The following is a 16,496-nucleotide window of genomic DNA, read 5'->3' as shown; positions in this document are numbered from 1 at the left end:
TTAAGGGTTAAATACTGTTTTGTCTTATTTATATTTTCCAACCATTCACAAGTATGGGCAATTCTAAGAAATATTTTTCACAAATTCTTTTGTAGGTTATGATTATAAGTGTCACTAGCCCAAGGGGCTGGTATCCATTTTCCTTGTAATGTTAACAGTTCCTGCCACAATAGCATAAGGAGAGGGCACACAGGCCCAAAGTCCATAGGCAGACACAAGCTGCAAGTCCACAGTTCCAGGATTTGTAGAATTAATGTGATGCATGGCAGCAATTGCCACAGGTCTCAGTGAAGTATTTTAACTTCGGGCTATATTTTCACTTTCCCCCTTTTTGTTTTTGTAAAGTAAGGAATACAGTACAGGTGGATTTTTGTTGTATTACTCCCCAGAGCATTAGAATTGTGCATCTGAGGGCTCATTCCTCTCAAGAGCAGAAGGGATCTGATGTGACAGTCATTGGAGTAAGCATGAAGGAAGTTATGGGGGATGTCTATGAGCTGTTGGCAAGTAACAGGCAGCCAGAACTGCTGGGCTAGGCACCACAAGGTTTGCTACTCATGATGATGTTTGTTTTTTCAGTGGAACCACTTTGCGTTTTCCCAGGTTCTAGTGGTAGGGCCTTGGATCTTTATAAAGGCATCTGCGTTAACAGTCCTAAAAGGGATGTTAGTGGGGTGAGCAGGGACATGACAGACAGTTACCTGTTACTGCTAGCAGGTATCGCAGATGTTTTTTCATAGATCTGAGGGTGATTTACAACAGTTCATTATTTCTGTCTTGCTTTTAGTATTTGCAATCTACCCCTGGATAGGGATGGCAGTCTTCAGAGTGACCAGACACTATTGGGTTAAATCTTTCACTTTCAGCAGGACCTCCTATGCTGCACACAATTGCCTTTTTTTTTTTTTTTTTTTTTGTACTTTTGGCCTCCTTCCAGAACTGTGATTAAGACCGAAGGGGTACTTGTTTAGATTTGCCTTTTCCACAAACTCCACCCACAGCCAATATTGGTGCTTGCCACATCCAATTCATAGGCTAAGTTAATGTTTACAATTTACTCTCCTTTTATTATTATTTAAAGCAGCTTGCTGGAGGTTTTCCTACTTCTGTGAAGGACTTTTCTCAGTTAATACATACAGTGGTTTCAATATTTGAGCTAAATGAAGGATGAAAGATTTTTAGTATTTTAACAATATTACAAATTCTATTAACATGAGAAAACATTGTATTTTATTAATTACAGCAGAAAGTATAGTTTTATCTTATCCAACCAAACAACATTTAAAAATTTGATAGAGCAGCAGGGACTTTGCAGCTTATTCTAATTGTTTGCCTAGTTTAGGCTTTTAAGATACTATTGTTTCTGATGTTTCTTTTAATTCTGATAAAAGGATTACTGGTTAACGTTATCAGTAGGGTTTCAGCCACAGATTTTTTCTATGCAGCCAGATTATTATCACCGTACCAGGAGAGATGGTTGGGCTATGCACATAGCCCTGAATAGCACTGCAAGAGTCCATTGTTAGGTTTTCCCCAGATAGAGGAATGCAGGCTGGCTTGACCTGTCTTAGAAGACACTAAAGAAAGTCTTAGCAAGTTTTAAAACAAAATGATATTGATATAGCTGGACATTAATTTTTTGCAAGAAACTAGCAGTGTTTGGACTGCTGCATACTACAGTGTTGTTATTTTAATTTATGATAAGAGGTTGTTTCTGTGACACATACCTTTTATAATAATTAAAACCATAATTAACTACATTGTACTTCTCTTTAATGTTATCCTGAAATATTGGTAACTTTATACACTCTTAAGAATTTATGGAAACCTTTTACTCATACAACTTTAATTAACAGAAAGTTAAAGGAAAGAAAAAACTTGTTAATTTTATAACACTTTAAAACACCTTCTATTCGACTTATAACATTAAATGAACTTAACTATTTAATTTTTCTTTCAAGGTAAAAGAACAAATCTCTTAAAATTAGTTTGGAATAAAAGGCTACTTTTCAGGATTTGGTTTCGAGAAAACAGTTTTGAACATTATGTTCCTTTAAAAGAGAAGACTTTTCCTTTTTTGAACACTGAGGAAATGATAAGGTTAAAGCACAAGAAGCTATTTTGATAAAACAGACTTTCTTTGTATACTGATTATTCAGGATAAAAACTTTTACCAAAACAGATTAATGATTTGAGAGGCTTTGAGAAAGAACAAAATTTTAACTTTGCTTTATTATACTACTTAATACTAAACCTTTTAAAATTTTATAGATAGACCCATCAAGTTTTATTTAACTTTAATCATAAAAAATTTTTTTCTACGAACCTTCTACACTTTAGTATTCACCTAGGTTTTGTTCCACACTCTACTCTTTCCTAATAATCAATCATTTTATCTTAGGACAAAATCATCTCTTGTTTCTTTAATTATAAAAACACATTCCATATAGCCCACATACGAAGTTATCAAGCAAACTTCTTATACAACATAATACCATCAGTACTAAACAAGCTTGTTAAAATAATAAACTTTTCTTCACTTTAAAGACTTAGTAGCATGCAATATTAGGAACAGTTCCCTAGAAGCAACTTGGCAGGAGAGGCTGGCTGCTGCCAAGTTTTCCTGTTATAAAATTACCTTTTATTATTATTATTATTAATTCATGTTTATTTAATAATGACTTTTTGGAATTAGCCATTTAAACACTTTAATTTAAACCGTGCTTCGTTAAATTTCTTATAATTGTTTATAACCATATAGACTATAATTATATTATTTTAAGACAAATTTTACTATCACAGAATACATTTCTTTACTTAAAGTTATCACAATACTTTCTATAACTTGCCACATGCATTTAAGTTCTAAGAGTGTGAAAATTAGTCATCCTACTTTAGGACAAAACACACTTTTTAGAAAAAACTTATTAAATTTCAGTTAGCATTTCCACAAACTTTTAACCTTTAATATTTATTTAAGTTTTACATCCTTCATTTTATCCTGTGAAGAAAAATAAGCTATTCATTTCAATCTAGGCAAGAACAACTTTTTATGAAAAGACTTGAGGTAATTCTGTTAATCAAGACTTACAATTTTTATCATTGTAGAGATCTTATTAGCATTTAAACTTAAGTATTAATATAAGCACTCATTTAATTTTTGGGCATTTGAATAGAGCTCTTTTTAAAATTTTTATTAATTTATATTACCATCCGGAGGTATCAAAGTATACACTGACACTGAACGAACAGACACAAAACAATTACAACACATTAACAGAAACATACAGTTTGCAATTAACTCATAATTCTTACTTTCTTGGTATAGCTGTTTTTAAGTTCTCCGTTATATCACATTTTAGATTTCACTTTTTAAGATTTCTTCTGGAATCCATGTTGCCTGTAACATGCAAGCTTGTGCTTGGAAACATTTTTATGAGTTATCAGCAATCGGTTAAGATAACTTGAGACAGACTGTTAACACACATTTTTGGATTATTAACTCTGTAAGACTATACTGAGACTTGAAGTTTAGGAGTAAACTATTGATTTAAAACTGATAATATCCTTTTTAAACCTTGATTAAAAATTTTGTACTAATTTTATTATCTTGGTTAAATAAGCCCAATCAGAATTAGCATGGAAACATGGCTTAACTCTATTAACCCCCACCAGCCCACAGCTGCATTGTCATGTGGACAGCAGGGGGTTTGCAGAGTTGCTGCCAGAATAGTTTCCTTATCTTAGTTACTTCCACAGAGAGTTTTCTTACAAGCCTGATTCCACTAACAAGGACTTTGTTTAGTATTTTTACCTGTTTTAAATCTTTTAATAGTTTAAAAGGTTTTGGCTCATGATGAAACTCGACATCCCCTTGCTAATTATTTGTATCTGGTGGTATTGCATGTAATGTTACGGGGAAAGCAGATAATAATTGTTTAACATAAGGCAAAGCATCGGCAACATCTGAAAACATTTCTAATATAGACTTAGTAACAGAAGGCAATTCAGTAGGTGCAGAGGGTTGTACTGGATACACAGAAGATATTTCATTAGGACACTTCACTGAGTTTTTACTGATGAAAGGGTTAATATCAGGATGAGGGAAAAAACCTTATGGTTCCCCATTCGCCTCAAGTTCTTGTTCTTGTTCCAATTTACTTTCTTTCATTTCAAATTTACTTATGGGCTTAGAAAATATAGTAATTTCATCTAGCTCTCCTTCTTTAGACTGTAAAGGATCTAAGGCTGCTGCAATTTGTTGTCCTAAAGCCCACACCGACAGTGGTATTGTTTTTCTTTTTTGGTATGCTCTAAGTGGCGCCTTCATTACTTGTTTCCACTGTTTAAGATTTAAAAGATTTTTCCCTTGCGGCTGAAACCAATAATAGTGTTTTTGTACTAGAGCAAAAACTTCAAGTAAATTAGCAGTTTTTATGGAGACTCTGACAGTATTTAAGAGAGTTTTTAGTACCTGTGAATATTCTTCCAGCCGTCCTGGTTGATTACCCATACCCTGATGCTAGCGGAAAACAGGATTAATTAAAATTCTTAACACTGTATGGTCAGACTCGAGTCACCCTTTGATGGATGCCTGAACCTTTCAGGAAGGTTTTGAGTTCTGCGTTCCCGATACTGCCTTGAAAGAATCTCTGCTGCAGTCACTGCTTCAGGCCCCACGTTGGGCGCCAGATGTTGGAGTCACGGATCCGAAGGGTATCGGGAATGAAAGATAAAGAGAGATTGGGATCAGGGGATCTGAGAGCATTGATTTCTCAAGCTCATCAGACAAGTTTATTAATATCAGGGACTTCTTTATATACCCTAAGCAATCGTGAGAACCAGCAACTATCCTAGCTAACTATTCCCATAACTTCATTAATGAAAACACAGTGCACAGTGGATAGGATAGTAACTAAAGCCCAAGATGTTCTGTTGTGTTATGGAAACAAGTATACTCATAAATCTTGTTGCCCAGGTTACTTGAGATATCAAGTCCGGGTTCTGCTGGAATGTTATGTTTCCCAGAGAGATTAGCCACCTGCACGTATATCTCTAGGGACAGCATGACCCAGTGGTCAGAAAGTAACTTGATACCATGGAAACAGCATGCCTGTGTTTCCCACAGTCTGTTGCTCCACCTTTCTTTTACACGCTTAAGCCTTCACGGAGTGGATGCTGCCTTCTCCTGCCTGTCTTTGTGCCTATTTGAAGCTGCTGTAGCCTCTCTTTCTGGGAAAGACTCTTCGGAGCCTGGCTCAGACCTCTTTTAAGTGCTGTGTTTTATATCAGCATTTTGTCTTAAGATTTTATATGTGATTGTACCATCACTGTGTTTTGAGCTAATAGATCAAAGGACTTGTTTACAATGTGACATTCTCCATTAAACCCAACATTTTTTAAAAAGTCAATTGTCCGTAGATGTGCGAGTCTATTTCTGAACTCTCAATTCCATTGACTAATATATCTGCCTTTATGCCAATACCATATTGTTTTGACCACTGTAGTTTGTAATAGGCCTTAATGTCAGGAAGTATCAGTCCTCCAAATTCATTCTTCTTTTTCAGGATGTTTTTGGCTCTTTGGGGACCCTTATCCTTCTGAGTAAATTTGATTATTGGCTTTTCCACTTCTGCAAAGTAGGCTATTGGAATTTTGATTGGTATTGCATTGAATCTGTAAATCAATTTGGATGGAATTGACATCTTAACAATAGTCTTCCAATCCATGAGTGTGAATGTCTTTCTGTTTATTAAGATCTTTAATTGCTTTCAGCAATGTTTAATTTTCTTTGTACAAGTCCTTTACATCCTTGGTTAAATTTATCTCTTCTTTTAGTTCCTTTTGTAAATGGATTTTTTTTTCTGGATTTTCTCCTCAGATTGCTCATTACTAGTATAGAAATATTACTGATTTTTGCAGGTTGTTCTTTGTATCCTGCCAATTTGCTGAACTTGTTTATTCACTCTAGTAGCTTTGTTGGAGGTTTTTTGGGTCTTTCTATATATAAGATCATGTTATCTGCAAATAGTGAATTTTTACTTCTTCCTGTCCAATTTGAATGCCTGTTATTTTTAAATTTTCTTACCCAGTGGCTCTGGCTAGAATGTCTAGAACAGTGTTGAGTAACAGTGGTGGCAGTGGACATCCTTATCTTGTTCCAGATCTTAGAGGGAAAGTGTTCAGTCTTTCACCATTGAGTTTGATGCTAGCTGTGGGTTTTCGGATATGCCCTTTATCGTGTTGAGGAAGTTTCCTTCTATTCTATTTTTCTTAGTGTTTTTTATCAAGAAAGGGTTTCAACCCTGGACCTCCCACATGGTAGGCGGGTGCTATATCAGTTAAGCCAAATCTACTTCCTAGTATTGTTTTTTATTCTCAGTTTCATTTATTTCTTTTCTGATCTTTGTTATTTCTTCCCTTCTGCTTGCTTTGGTGTTAGTTTGCTGTTATTTTTCTAGTTCCTCCAGGAATTCAGTTAATTTTTGATTTTAGCTTTCTTCCTTTTTAATGTAAGTATGATCTTCCTCTTAGCACTGCATCCCATAGGTTTTGATATGTCTTTTTGGTTTTCATTTCTTTCAAGGTATTTACTGATTTCCCTTGCAACTTCTTCTTTGACCCACTGATTGAGCATGTTGTTTAACTTCCATATACTTGTATACTTGTTAACTTTCCAGTTCTCCGCCTGTTACTGAGTTCCAGCTTCTTTCCATTATGATTAGAGTTAGTGCTTTGTATAACTTCAGTTTTTTTAAATTTATTGATACCTGTTTTGTGACCCAACATGTGATCTATCCTGGAGAAGGATCCATTCACGCTTGTGAAGAATGGATAGCCTACTGTTTGGAGGTGCAATACTTTGTATATGTCTGTTAGCTGTTGTTCATTTATTATATTATTCAAGTTCTCTGTTTCCTTATTGTTTTTATTCACTTTTATCCTCAATAGTTCAGCAACCATATCATCATTCAGTTTATAGTTGTAACACTGTGTAATCCTTTATTTTTTAACATAAACTCATAGCAGCAACATTTAATCCAGTAACCCATTTGATAAACTTTGTTTGATCACCTCATAAACACTTTTAACCTCTGCCCTCTGCATTTCCTTTTAGTTCTCACCATCATTGTCAAATTCTGGATTCATTTTCTTGCCCCTGCTACATTCATTCCACTTCTTAAGGCCACCCTTAAAGCCAAATGGTCTCCCTAAATCTAGAATGCCAAGCCTTTCAGACTTAAGATAGAAAAATCTAAGAAAACCATTGTATTTGATTTCCATATCCATTTTCTTGAATCAGCCCACTTAGTTTTTCTGTAGCTGTGGCAATTCAAAGTTACAGTCGACTGCTAGTAACAAACCCAATTATTGGACATGGTATCACCTTACCGCTAATGGAGTTGAATAGCAGGAAATCATTTTAATCTTTTATTATATTTTATTTATTTATTTTTAAAGATTTTTTACTTATTTCTCCCCCCCACCCCCACCCCGGTTGTCTGTTCTCTGTGTCTATTTGCTGCATCTTCTTCTTTGTCCGCTTCTGTTGTTGTCAGCAGCACAGGAATCTGTGCTTCTTTTTGTTGCGTCATCTTGCTGTGTCAGCTCTCCGTGTGTGCGGCGCCATTCCTGGGCAGGCTGCACTTTCTTTCGTGCTGGGTGGCTCTCCTTACAGGGCGCACTCCTTGCACGTGGGACACTCCTGCATGGCAGGGCACTCCTTTTGCACATCAGCACCATACATGGGCCAGCTCCGCACGGGTCAAGGAGGCCCAGGGTTTGAACTGTGAACCTCCCATGTGGTAGGCGGACGCCCCAACCACTGCACCAATTTCGCTTCCCTCTTTTCTTATATTTTAATAGGACTTTCATTTTAGATCCAAATCTGATAACCTCCAAGAATTTTTAAGGGAAGGAAGGGACAGGAATGCAATCCAGAAGGGTACTCACGAGACTTCAGTAGTATCTCTAGTGTTTTGTTTTTAAATTTCAAAAAAAGTGATCTGGAGCAAATATTTTAAAAAATTAAGATTTGTTAAGACTTGGTAATAGAGTTAGTCTTCATTTTATTCTCTACATTTCTGTTTAAGGTATTTTGTAATAAAACTATGATGTACTTTTAAGCTTTTCATATCCCCTTCTTCCAAAAAATTTCCCATAGAAGGCTGTTACTGAGCCCAGTAATAGCTAATTAACTAATTAGCTTTCCTTTTCCTATGTCTCCAAGGATACCGAGATGCACAAATTGGGTGGATCCAAATTGTAGAGGACCTCCACGAAAGAGTGCCAGAAAAGGTGGATTTTTCCCCCTTTGGAAATACCCAGGGTCCAAGTCGGGTTGCTCAGTTCCTTGTGATCTATGCACCAAGAAGAGGAATTTTAGAAGTGTGGAGCACACAGCAGGGACCTAGGGTAGGAGCTTTCAACGTGGGCAAGCATTGTAGGTAAGCTGCAAAACCTGGCATTTTGCTGGTTAAAAAACCAATATAGGAATGCTTTTGATTAAAGTTGTAATCTGCTTATTAGAGTGCTAGTTGTTAGAGAAGTGTAATGTTCTTTAGTACGGTTTTCCCACAAGTGCACAGTATGTAATTAAGGATTAAGTAGTTAATAAATATTCTTAAACAGGCAATGGTGTGCCACTGAAGCCCTCGGCTCCTTACTTATGCTTGGGAGGGTTAGGAAAAGAGGATCCTTTAATATTCACTAATGATATTAAGTGAGGTAAATGCTTTGCTAATGAATCATAGGCCTGATTAGTTCATTTAATTTTCTAGCAATTTTAACAAGGTACAACTCTGCCAGTGGAATACTTGTTTTACTTATGTTCTTGGTATCAGTTAATAAATATTTATTTGACTTATTTATGCTTCTGGATTGATATTATTGTAGGGTTTTGTAACTCTAATAAAACATCTTTTGACATTTCTCCCTTCTCTATCTTTACCTAATTGCTGTGTCATTTCTTTAGGCTACTGTATCCTGGCTATAAAATAATGGGCTTAAATAATGTTACCAGCCAGAGTTGGCAGCCTCAGACATACCAGATCTGTCTTGTTGATCCTGTATCTGGAAGTGTGAAAGCAGTGCATGTTCCTTTCCATTTAGCACTAAGGTAAGGGTATTGTGTGTCTTCTAATTGATGTCCCTCTTCTAACTTTTCCTTCTGCCCTATTTTGCTATTTGTTTTGCTTTGTTTTATTGTTATTGTTTTGTGGTTGTTACTTTTATCATTAGACTGCTATCTCTAAAGTTAAAAGAGGAAGAATGTAAAAAAAAAGTTAGAGTTTGTCAGACTTAGAAGGAAAACATTTTCACGTGTAATAATTAGTTATATTTATTGTTTAGTGATAAGAAGAGTGAACGAGCCAAGGATATGCACTTAGTGAAGAAGCTAGCAACTTTACTGAAAGCAAAATCTCCCAATCTAGGTAGGTGTCCTTTAATAAAAGTAATAAAAGCATACTGTTTTGTAATTTTTTAAAAGTTGATAGAATATTCTAAATGTAGCAATCCAAAATACTTAAATGCATTTATGAGCCATCTCAGCTCCTTTTGATAGAAATAATCACATATACTTTTTAATGGAATTGTTCTATAAGGATGAATTGTGCCATCTGGAGAAATTTGGAACAATAAAACAGTAGTGAGCAAGAACCCTGAAATCCTTTGCAATGACTAGTAGTACAAATATGTTCATTTTCCTTTAAGAATAAAGAAAAATTTCTTTATTTCCTAGAACAATAAAAGTAAAAAATTTACATTGATTAATTTTCTCTTTCTAGATTTAGTTGAAATGGAAATAAGGGAGTTAATTCTCGATATTAAGTACCCTGCAACCAAAAAACAAGTAAGTGTATATAATACATGAACTTTACTGCTGAATAGCTTTTATACACCCTCTTAATAAAATCTTTATTTTCCTATTTCTGCCCAAACATAGCAGACTAAAGTCGTCTTCTCATGTTTGTATTCCCATTTATCCCTTCTTATAGTGCCATGTGGAAAACGTTTCCCAAAACAGTTATATACTAATTTCTCTTCCACTTTTATGTGTAAGAATCCCTTTTGTTCCAAAGCATCAACATATCCCATGGTATCATCAGACTTTGTGCCTTTTGCCACACTTACAGGTATCACATAGTAAGTCATTGTGATTCCTTTTGTTTCCTATTTTCCTTTCCAGACTCCTCAAAATGCTGCTCAAGTTCTAACTCCATAAATTTACATGGTAGTTGAATCCCTATTGATATATTTGAACTCCTACTCTGATTTGATTAAATTAACCAGATAATTTCTAATTATTTCATCTACGTTAGTCATAGCTCCCCAACTTTTACTTAGCTACTTTTATGTTCCTTCAAGTAGGTACCTTACTTAATACATTGTTTTCATCATCCATTGCATGTTAAACAGTGCTGGGTACATGGGAACTATTTAGTGGATACAGATTTCCTTTTATTCCTTTTATTTAACTATTGTAGTAATTTTAAAAAAAAACTTTTATCGTATAATTGTCAAGTCTCCTATTTTTAATAGTCTCTACTAAAATTTCCATTGACAGTGCTTATTGCCACTAGTTTTCCTCAGGGCAAGGTATTACTCATTAATATGACAGTAAGATAAGGTTCAGCAATATAGAGAGACATTTTTAGGAACATAGTAGAGGGTCATAACACAAACAGTTTTCATTTCGATGCTATCTTTGTTCTTATCTCACATCATGAAGCAAGAAAATTGGGAAACTTTAGTACCAAGTGTCTTCTTTTTTTGGTTAAACAATTGATTTTTGTACATTGATCTTTTTAAAATTATTATTAGAAAAGTTGTGAGTTTACAAAAAATTGTTTCTAAAATATAGGATTCCCATATGCCACCCTACCTTCAGCACCTTGAATTTGGCATGGAACTTTTATTACTATTGATGATAGCTCTTTTTAAAATAATTGCACTATTTTTAAACAGTAGCTACCTTTGTTATGGTTAATGAAAAATTATTAAAATAGTTCAGTCTATCATCCATTATTTACATTAGGTGCAGTTTTACCCATATACCACCCTATAACACCTTGTATTAGTGTCATACATTTACAATAGTTCATGAAAGAACATTCTTATATTTGTACCATTAACTATAGCCCATAGTCTACAATAGGTTTCACTGTGTTGTACAGTCCTGTTTTATCTTTTAATTTTTATAGTAATACATATATCCTAAAGTTTTCTCTGTTAACCACAGTCACCTACACAGTTCAGTGCTGTTGATTACACTCAAAATGGTTTGCTACCATCACCACCATCCATTTCTAAACCTTTACCATCAGTTCAAATAGAAATAATGTACAAGTTAAGCATCAACTCCCCATTCTCTAACCCCAATTTATGCCCTGGTAACCTATATATAGATTCTAACTCTATGGGTATGCTTATTTTAATTAGTTCATAGCAGTGAAATCATACAATATTTGTTCTTTTGTGTCTGGCTTATTTCACTCAACATAATGTCCTCAGGGTCATCCATGTTGTATGCATCAGGACGTCATTCCTTTTTACAGTGGAATACTATTCCATCATGTATATACATGTATACACATTTTGTTCATCAGTTGATGGATCCTTCAGTTGCGTCCATCTTTTGGCAATTCTGAATAATGCCACTGTGAACACCAGTGTGGAAATATATGTTCAAAACCCTCCTTTCAGTTTTTATGAAATCCTTGTAGCAGTTTGCCGGATCTTATGGTAAATCTATACTTAGTCCACCGAGGAATTGCCAAATTGCCTTCCACAGCGGCTGCACTATCTTAAATTCCCACCAGCAGTGATTAAGTGTTCCTCTTTCTCCACTTCCTCTCCAAACTTTTAATTTTTAATTTATTTTTTAATAGTGGGCATTCTGGTAGTTGGGAAATGAAATCTCATTATGGTTTTGATTTTCATTTCCTTAATAGCTAACGATGGTGGGCATCTTGTACTTTTTAGTCATTTTTAATAACTCTTTGGAAAAATGTCTGTATCATCCATTTTTAAAATGGGTTGCTTGTCTTTTTATTGTTGACTTGTAGGATTTCTTTATTTTTTCTGGCTGTTAAATCCTTATTGAATATGTGCTTTCCAAATATTTTCTCCCATCAAGTAGCTTATCTTTTCACTTTTGTGATTGTCTTGTGATGGACAAAAGTTTTTAATTTTTATGAACGCTTAGCTGTCTTTGTTGCTGCTTGTGCTTTGGATGTAAAGTTGAAGAAACCATTGCCTAACACAAAGTCCTGAAGGTGCTTCCTCACAGTTTCTCCTAGGAGTTTTACACTCCTGACTCTTATATTTAGGTCTTTGATCCCTTTTGAGTTGATTTTTGTATATGGTATTAGATAGGGGTCCTCTTTCATTCTTTTGCATATGGACATCCAATTCTCCCAGCACCATTTGTTGAAGAGAGTATTCTTTCCATTTAAGTGGACTTGGCAGCCTTGTCAAAATTCAGTTGACCGTAGATGTGAGGACCTATTTCTGAACTCTTAATTCCATACCATTGGTCTATATATCCAACCATATGCCAGTATCATGCTGTTTTGACCACTGCAGTTTTGTAATATGCCTTCATGCCAGAAAGTGTGAGTCCTCCAACTTCCTTCTTCTTTTTCAAGATGGCTTTAGCTATTCAGGGCCCCAGTGCCTGCGCAAGTTAACCCTCAGCTTTCCATTCTTTAATTTCATTTTAATTTTCTGGTGACCCATATTCTAGTTATTAACTCCATGACTTTATACAATATATTTATTTCATAATAGCGTAATCATTACCATATTTTTCCTTTTGTGTGTAGGGGCTTGCTTCACTCAAGATAATGTCCTCCAGTTTCATCCATGTTGCCATATGTTTTACAACTTCATTTCTTTGTACAGTTGCATAATATTCCATCTTGTGTATATACCACAGTTTATCCATTTTTGAGTTGATGGATCCCTGGGTTGTTTCCCTTTTTTGGCATTGGTGAATAATGCCACTTTGAACATTAGTGAGCAGATGTCTGTTCATGTCTCTGCTTTTAGTTCTTCTGGGTATATACCCAGTAATGGTATTGCCTGGTAATCTATATTCAACTTCCTTAGGACTGCCAAAGAGTCCTCCACAGTGGCTGTACCATTCTCCATTCCCACCAACAGTGAATAAATGTTTCTTTTTTCCACATCCTCTCCAACACTTGTACTTTTCTGTCTTTTAAATAGTGGCCATTTTTAGAGGTGTGATATGATGTCTCATTGAAGCTTGATTTTCATTTCCTTAATAGCATGTGATATTGAATATTTTTTCATGTGTTTTTTTTGCCATTTGTATTTTTTCTCTGGGCAAATGTCTATATAAGTCTTTTGCCCATTTTTAAAATCAGGTCCTTTGTCTTTTTATTGTTGAATTGTAGCATCTCTTTATATATCATTGATATTAAACTCTAATCAGATATGTGATTTCCTAATATTTTCTCCCATGGAGTTGGCTGCCTTTACACCCTTGAGATAGAGTCCTTCGAAGTGCATATGTGTTTGATTTTTCTTTTGTTGCTTGTGCTTTGGGTGTAAGATCCAAGAAACCACCACCTGCCACTAGATCTTGAAGATGTTCCCCTACATTTTCTTTTAGTAGTTTTATGGTCCTGGCTTTTATTTTTAGGTCGTTGATTCATTTTGAGTTAATTCTTGTATAGGGAGTGAGATCGGGGTTCTCTTTCATTCTTTTGGTTATAGATATTCAGTTCTACCAGGAACATTTGTTAAGAGACTATTTTGTCCCGTTAACATGGACTTGGTAGGTTTGTCAAAAACAAGTTGGCCATAGAGGTGAGGGTTTGTTTCTGGACTCTCAGTTCTATTCCACTGCTCAGTGTGTCTTTCTTTAAGTCAATACCATGCATTTTTGACCACTTTGTAGTATGTTTTAAGGTCAGGCAGTTAAAGTCCTCCCACATCACTCTTCTTTTTTAGAATGCTTTTGGCTATTCGGGTGTACTTTCTCCTCCAAATAAATTTGGAAATTGCCTTTTCTATTTCTGAAAGTAGGCTGTTGGAATTTTGATTGGTATTGCATTGAATCTAGGAATCAATTTGGGTAGGATTGACATCTTCACAGTGTTTAGTCTTCCTATCCATGAACACGGAATGTTCTTTGCATTTGTTTATGTCTTCTTTTATTTCTTTTACCTCTGTTTTGTTGTTTTCTAAATATAGGAACTATACTTCTTTGGTTAAATTGATTTGTAGGTATGTGAGTCTTTTTTCTTGCTGTTGTAAATGGCAGAGTTTCCTTATTTCATCCTCAGATTGTTCAGTTCTAGTTTACAGAAACATTGCTGATTTTTGTGTGTTGGTCTTATACCCTCCCACTTTGCTGAACTCATTTATTAACTCAAGTAGCTTTATTGTAGACATTTCAAAATTTTCTAAATACAGGATCATGTTGTCTACAAATAGTGATAGTTTTACTACCTCCTTTTCTATTTGGATGCCCTTTATTTTTTTCTTGTCTAATTGCTCTAGCTATCTAGTACAATATTGAATAACAGTGGTGACAGTGGACATCCTTGTTTTTTTCCAGATCTTAGAGCAAATGCTTTCAACCTTTCCCCATTGAATACAATGATGGCTATGGGTTTTTCATATATGCCCTTTATCTTATTGAGGAATTTTCCTTCTGTTCCTATTCTTCGAAAGGTTTTTATCAAGAAAGGATGCTGAATTGTGTTGAGTGTCTTTTATACATCAATCAAGATGATCTCGTTTTTTTCCTTCAGTTTGTTTATGTGTATTACATTAATTGGTTTTCTTATGTTGAACTACCTTTGCATACCAAGAATAAATCCCTCTTGGTCGTGGTGTATAATTCTTTTGATACACTGTGGATTCTCTTTGCAAGTATTTTGTTGAGAATTTTTGCATCTATGTTCATTAGAGAGATTGGTCTGTAATTTTCTTTCTTGTATCTTTATCTGACTTTGGTGTTAGGGTGACATTGGCTTCATAAAATGTGTTGGGTAATTTTCCCCCCTTTCAATTTTTTGAAAGAGTTTAAACAGAAATGGTATTAATTCATCTCCAAATGTTTGGGTAGAATTTACCTGTGAAGGTATCTAGTCCTAGACTTCTTTATTGGGAGATTTTTGATGATAGATTCAATCTCTAAAAGTGTGGTTTGTTAAATTCATGTATTTCTTATAGAATCAGTGTAGGTAGTTTTTGTATTTTTAAGGATTTGTCCATTTCATCTAGGTTGTCTAGTTTGTTGCTATATAGTTTCTCATAATATCCTATTATCATTTTTACTTCGGTGGGGTCAGTTGTAACATCTCCCCTTTCATTTCTGATTTTTGTTTATTTGTATCTTCTCTTTCTTTCTTTGAAAGTCTAGCTGAGGGGTTGTCAATTTTATTGATTCTCTCAAAGAACCAACTTTTGGTTTTCTTGATTTTCTCTATTGTCTTTTCTGTTCTTCAGTTTCTTTTATTTTGGCTCTAATCTTTATTATTTCTTTCCTTCTGCTTGCTTTGGGAATGATTTGCTGTTCTTTTTCTAGTTTCTTCAGTTTAGTTAGAGCTTCAATTTTAGCTCTTTCTTTTTTTTAAATATAGGCATTTAAGGTTATAAATTTCCATGTCAGCACTGCCTTTGCTGTATCCCTTAAGTTTTGACAAATTGTGTTTTCATTTTTATTTGTCTCATTTCTACTTAATAATTTCACTCATAATTTCTTCTTTGGCCCCCTGATTGTTTAGATGTGTATTGTTTAGCCTCCACACCTTTGCGAATTTTCCCCTTTCTCATCTATTATTGGCTTACAGATTCATTCTATTATGATCTGAGAAGATACTTTGTATAATTTCATTCTTTTTATATATATATATTGATATCTGCCTTGTGACCTAACATATAATCTCTCTTGGAGAAAGATTCAGGAGCACTTGAGAAGAATGTGTAACCTGCTGATTTGGGATGCAAAATTCTGTATGTCTGTTAGGGCTAGCTTGTTTATCATATTGTTTAAGTTCTCGGTTTCCTTTTTGAAATTCTGTCTAGTTCTGCCTAATGACGTGAATTGTGTGTTAAGGTCTACAGCGATCATTGTAGAGATACCTCTTTTTCCCTTTAGTTTTGCCAGAGTTTGCCTCATGTATTTTGGGGCACTGTGGTTAGGTGCATAGATTTATGACTGTTATTTCTTCTTGGTGGATTGTTTCTTTTATTATATATAATGGCCTCTGTATTTCTTATAACTTTTTTGCATTTAAAGTCTGTTTTGTCCAATATTGATGTAGCTGTCCCTGCTCTTCTTTGGATACTGTTTGCATGGAGTATCTTTTTCCAAACCTTTCGTTTTCAACCTGTCTGTATCCCTGGGTCTAAGGTGAGTCTCTTATAGGCAACATATGGATAGCTCATTTTTTTTTATCCATTCTGTCAACCTATATCTTTTGACGGGATTTTAATCAATTCACATTCAGTGATAT

General features: G+C 34.8%; 1 protein-coding gene across 2 annotated transcripts in view; it reads left to right on the top strand.

The window, feature by feature from the left end:
• Positions 1–16,496, top strand: part of RAB3GAP2 (RAB3 GTPase activating non-catalytic protein subunit 2) — a 156,340-nt gene that overhangs the window by 91,584 nt on the left and 48,260 nt on the right. For both annotated transcript variants that reach the window (XM_058275231.1, XM_058275230.1), the window contains exons 14-17: positions 8,231–8,447; positions 8,975–9,118; positions 9,352–9,434; positions 9,789–9,853. In XM_058275231.1, the coding sequence (XP_058131214.1) occupies positions 8,231–8,447; positions 8,975–9,118; positions 9,352–9,434; positions 9,789–9,853 (509 nt within the window). The remainder of the gene's footprint in view (positions 1–8,230; positions 8,448–8,974; positions 9,119–9,351; positions 9,435–9,788; positions 9,854–16,496) is intronic.

Source organism: Dasypus novemcinctus, chromosome 13 (assembly GCF_030445035.2).
Source record: "Dasypus novemcinctus isolate mDasNov1 chromosome 13, mDasNov1.1.hap2, whole genome shotgun sequence".
NCBI lineage: Eukaryota > Metazoa > Chordata > Mammalia > Cingulata > Dasypodidae > Dasypus > Dasypus novemcinctus.
The sequence above is the reverse complement of the archived record's forward strand: the minus strand, read 5'-3'. Positions and strand labels throughout refer to the sequence as shown.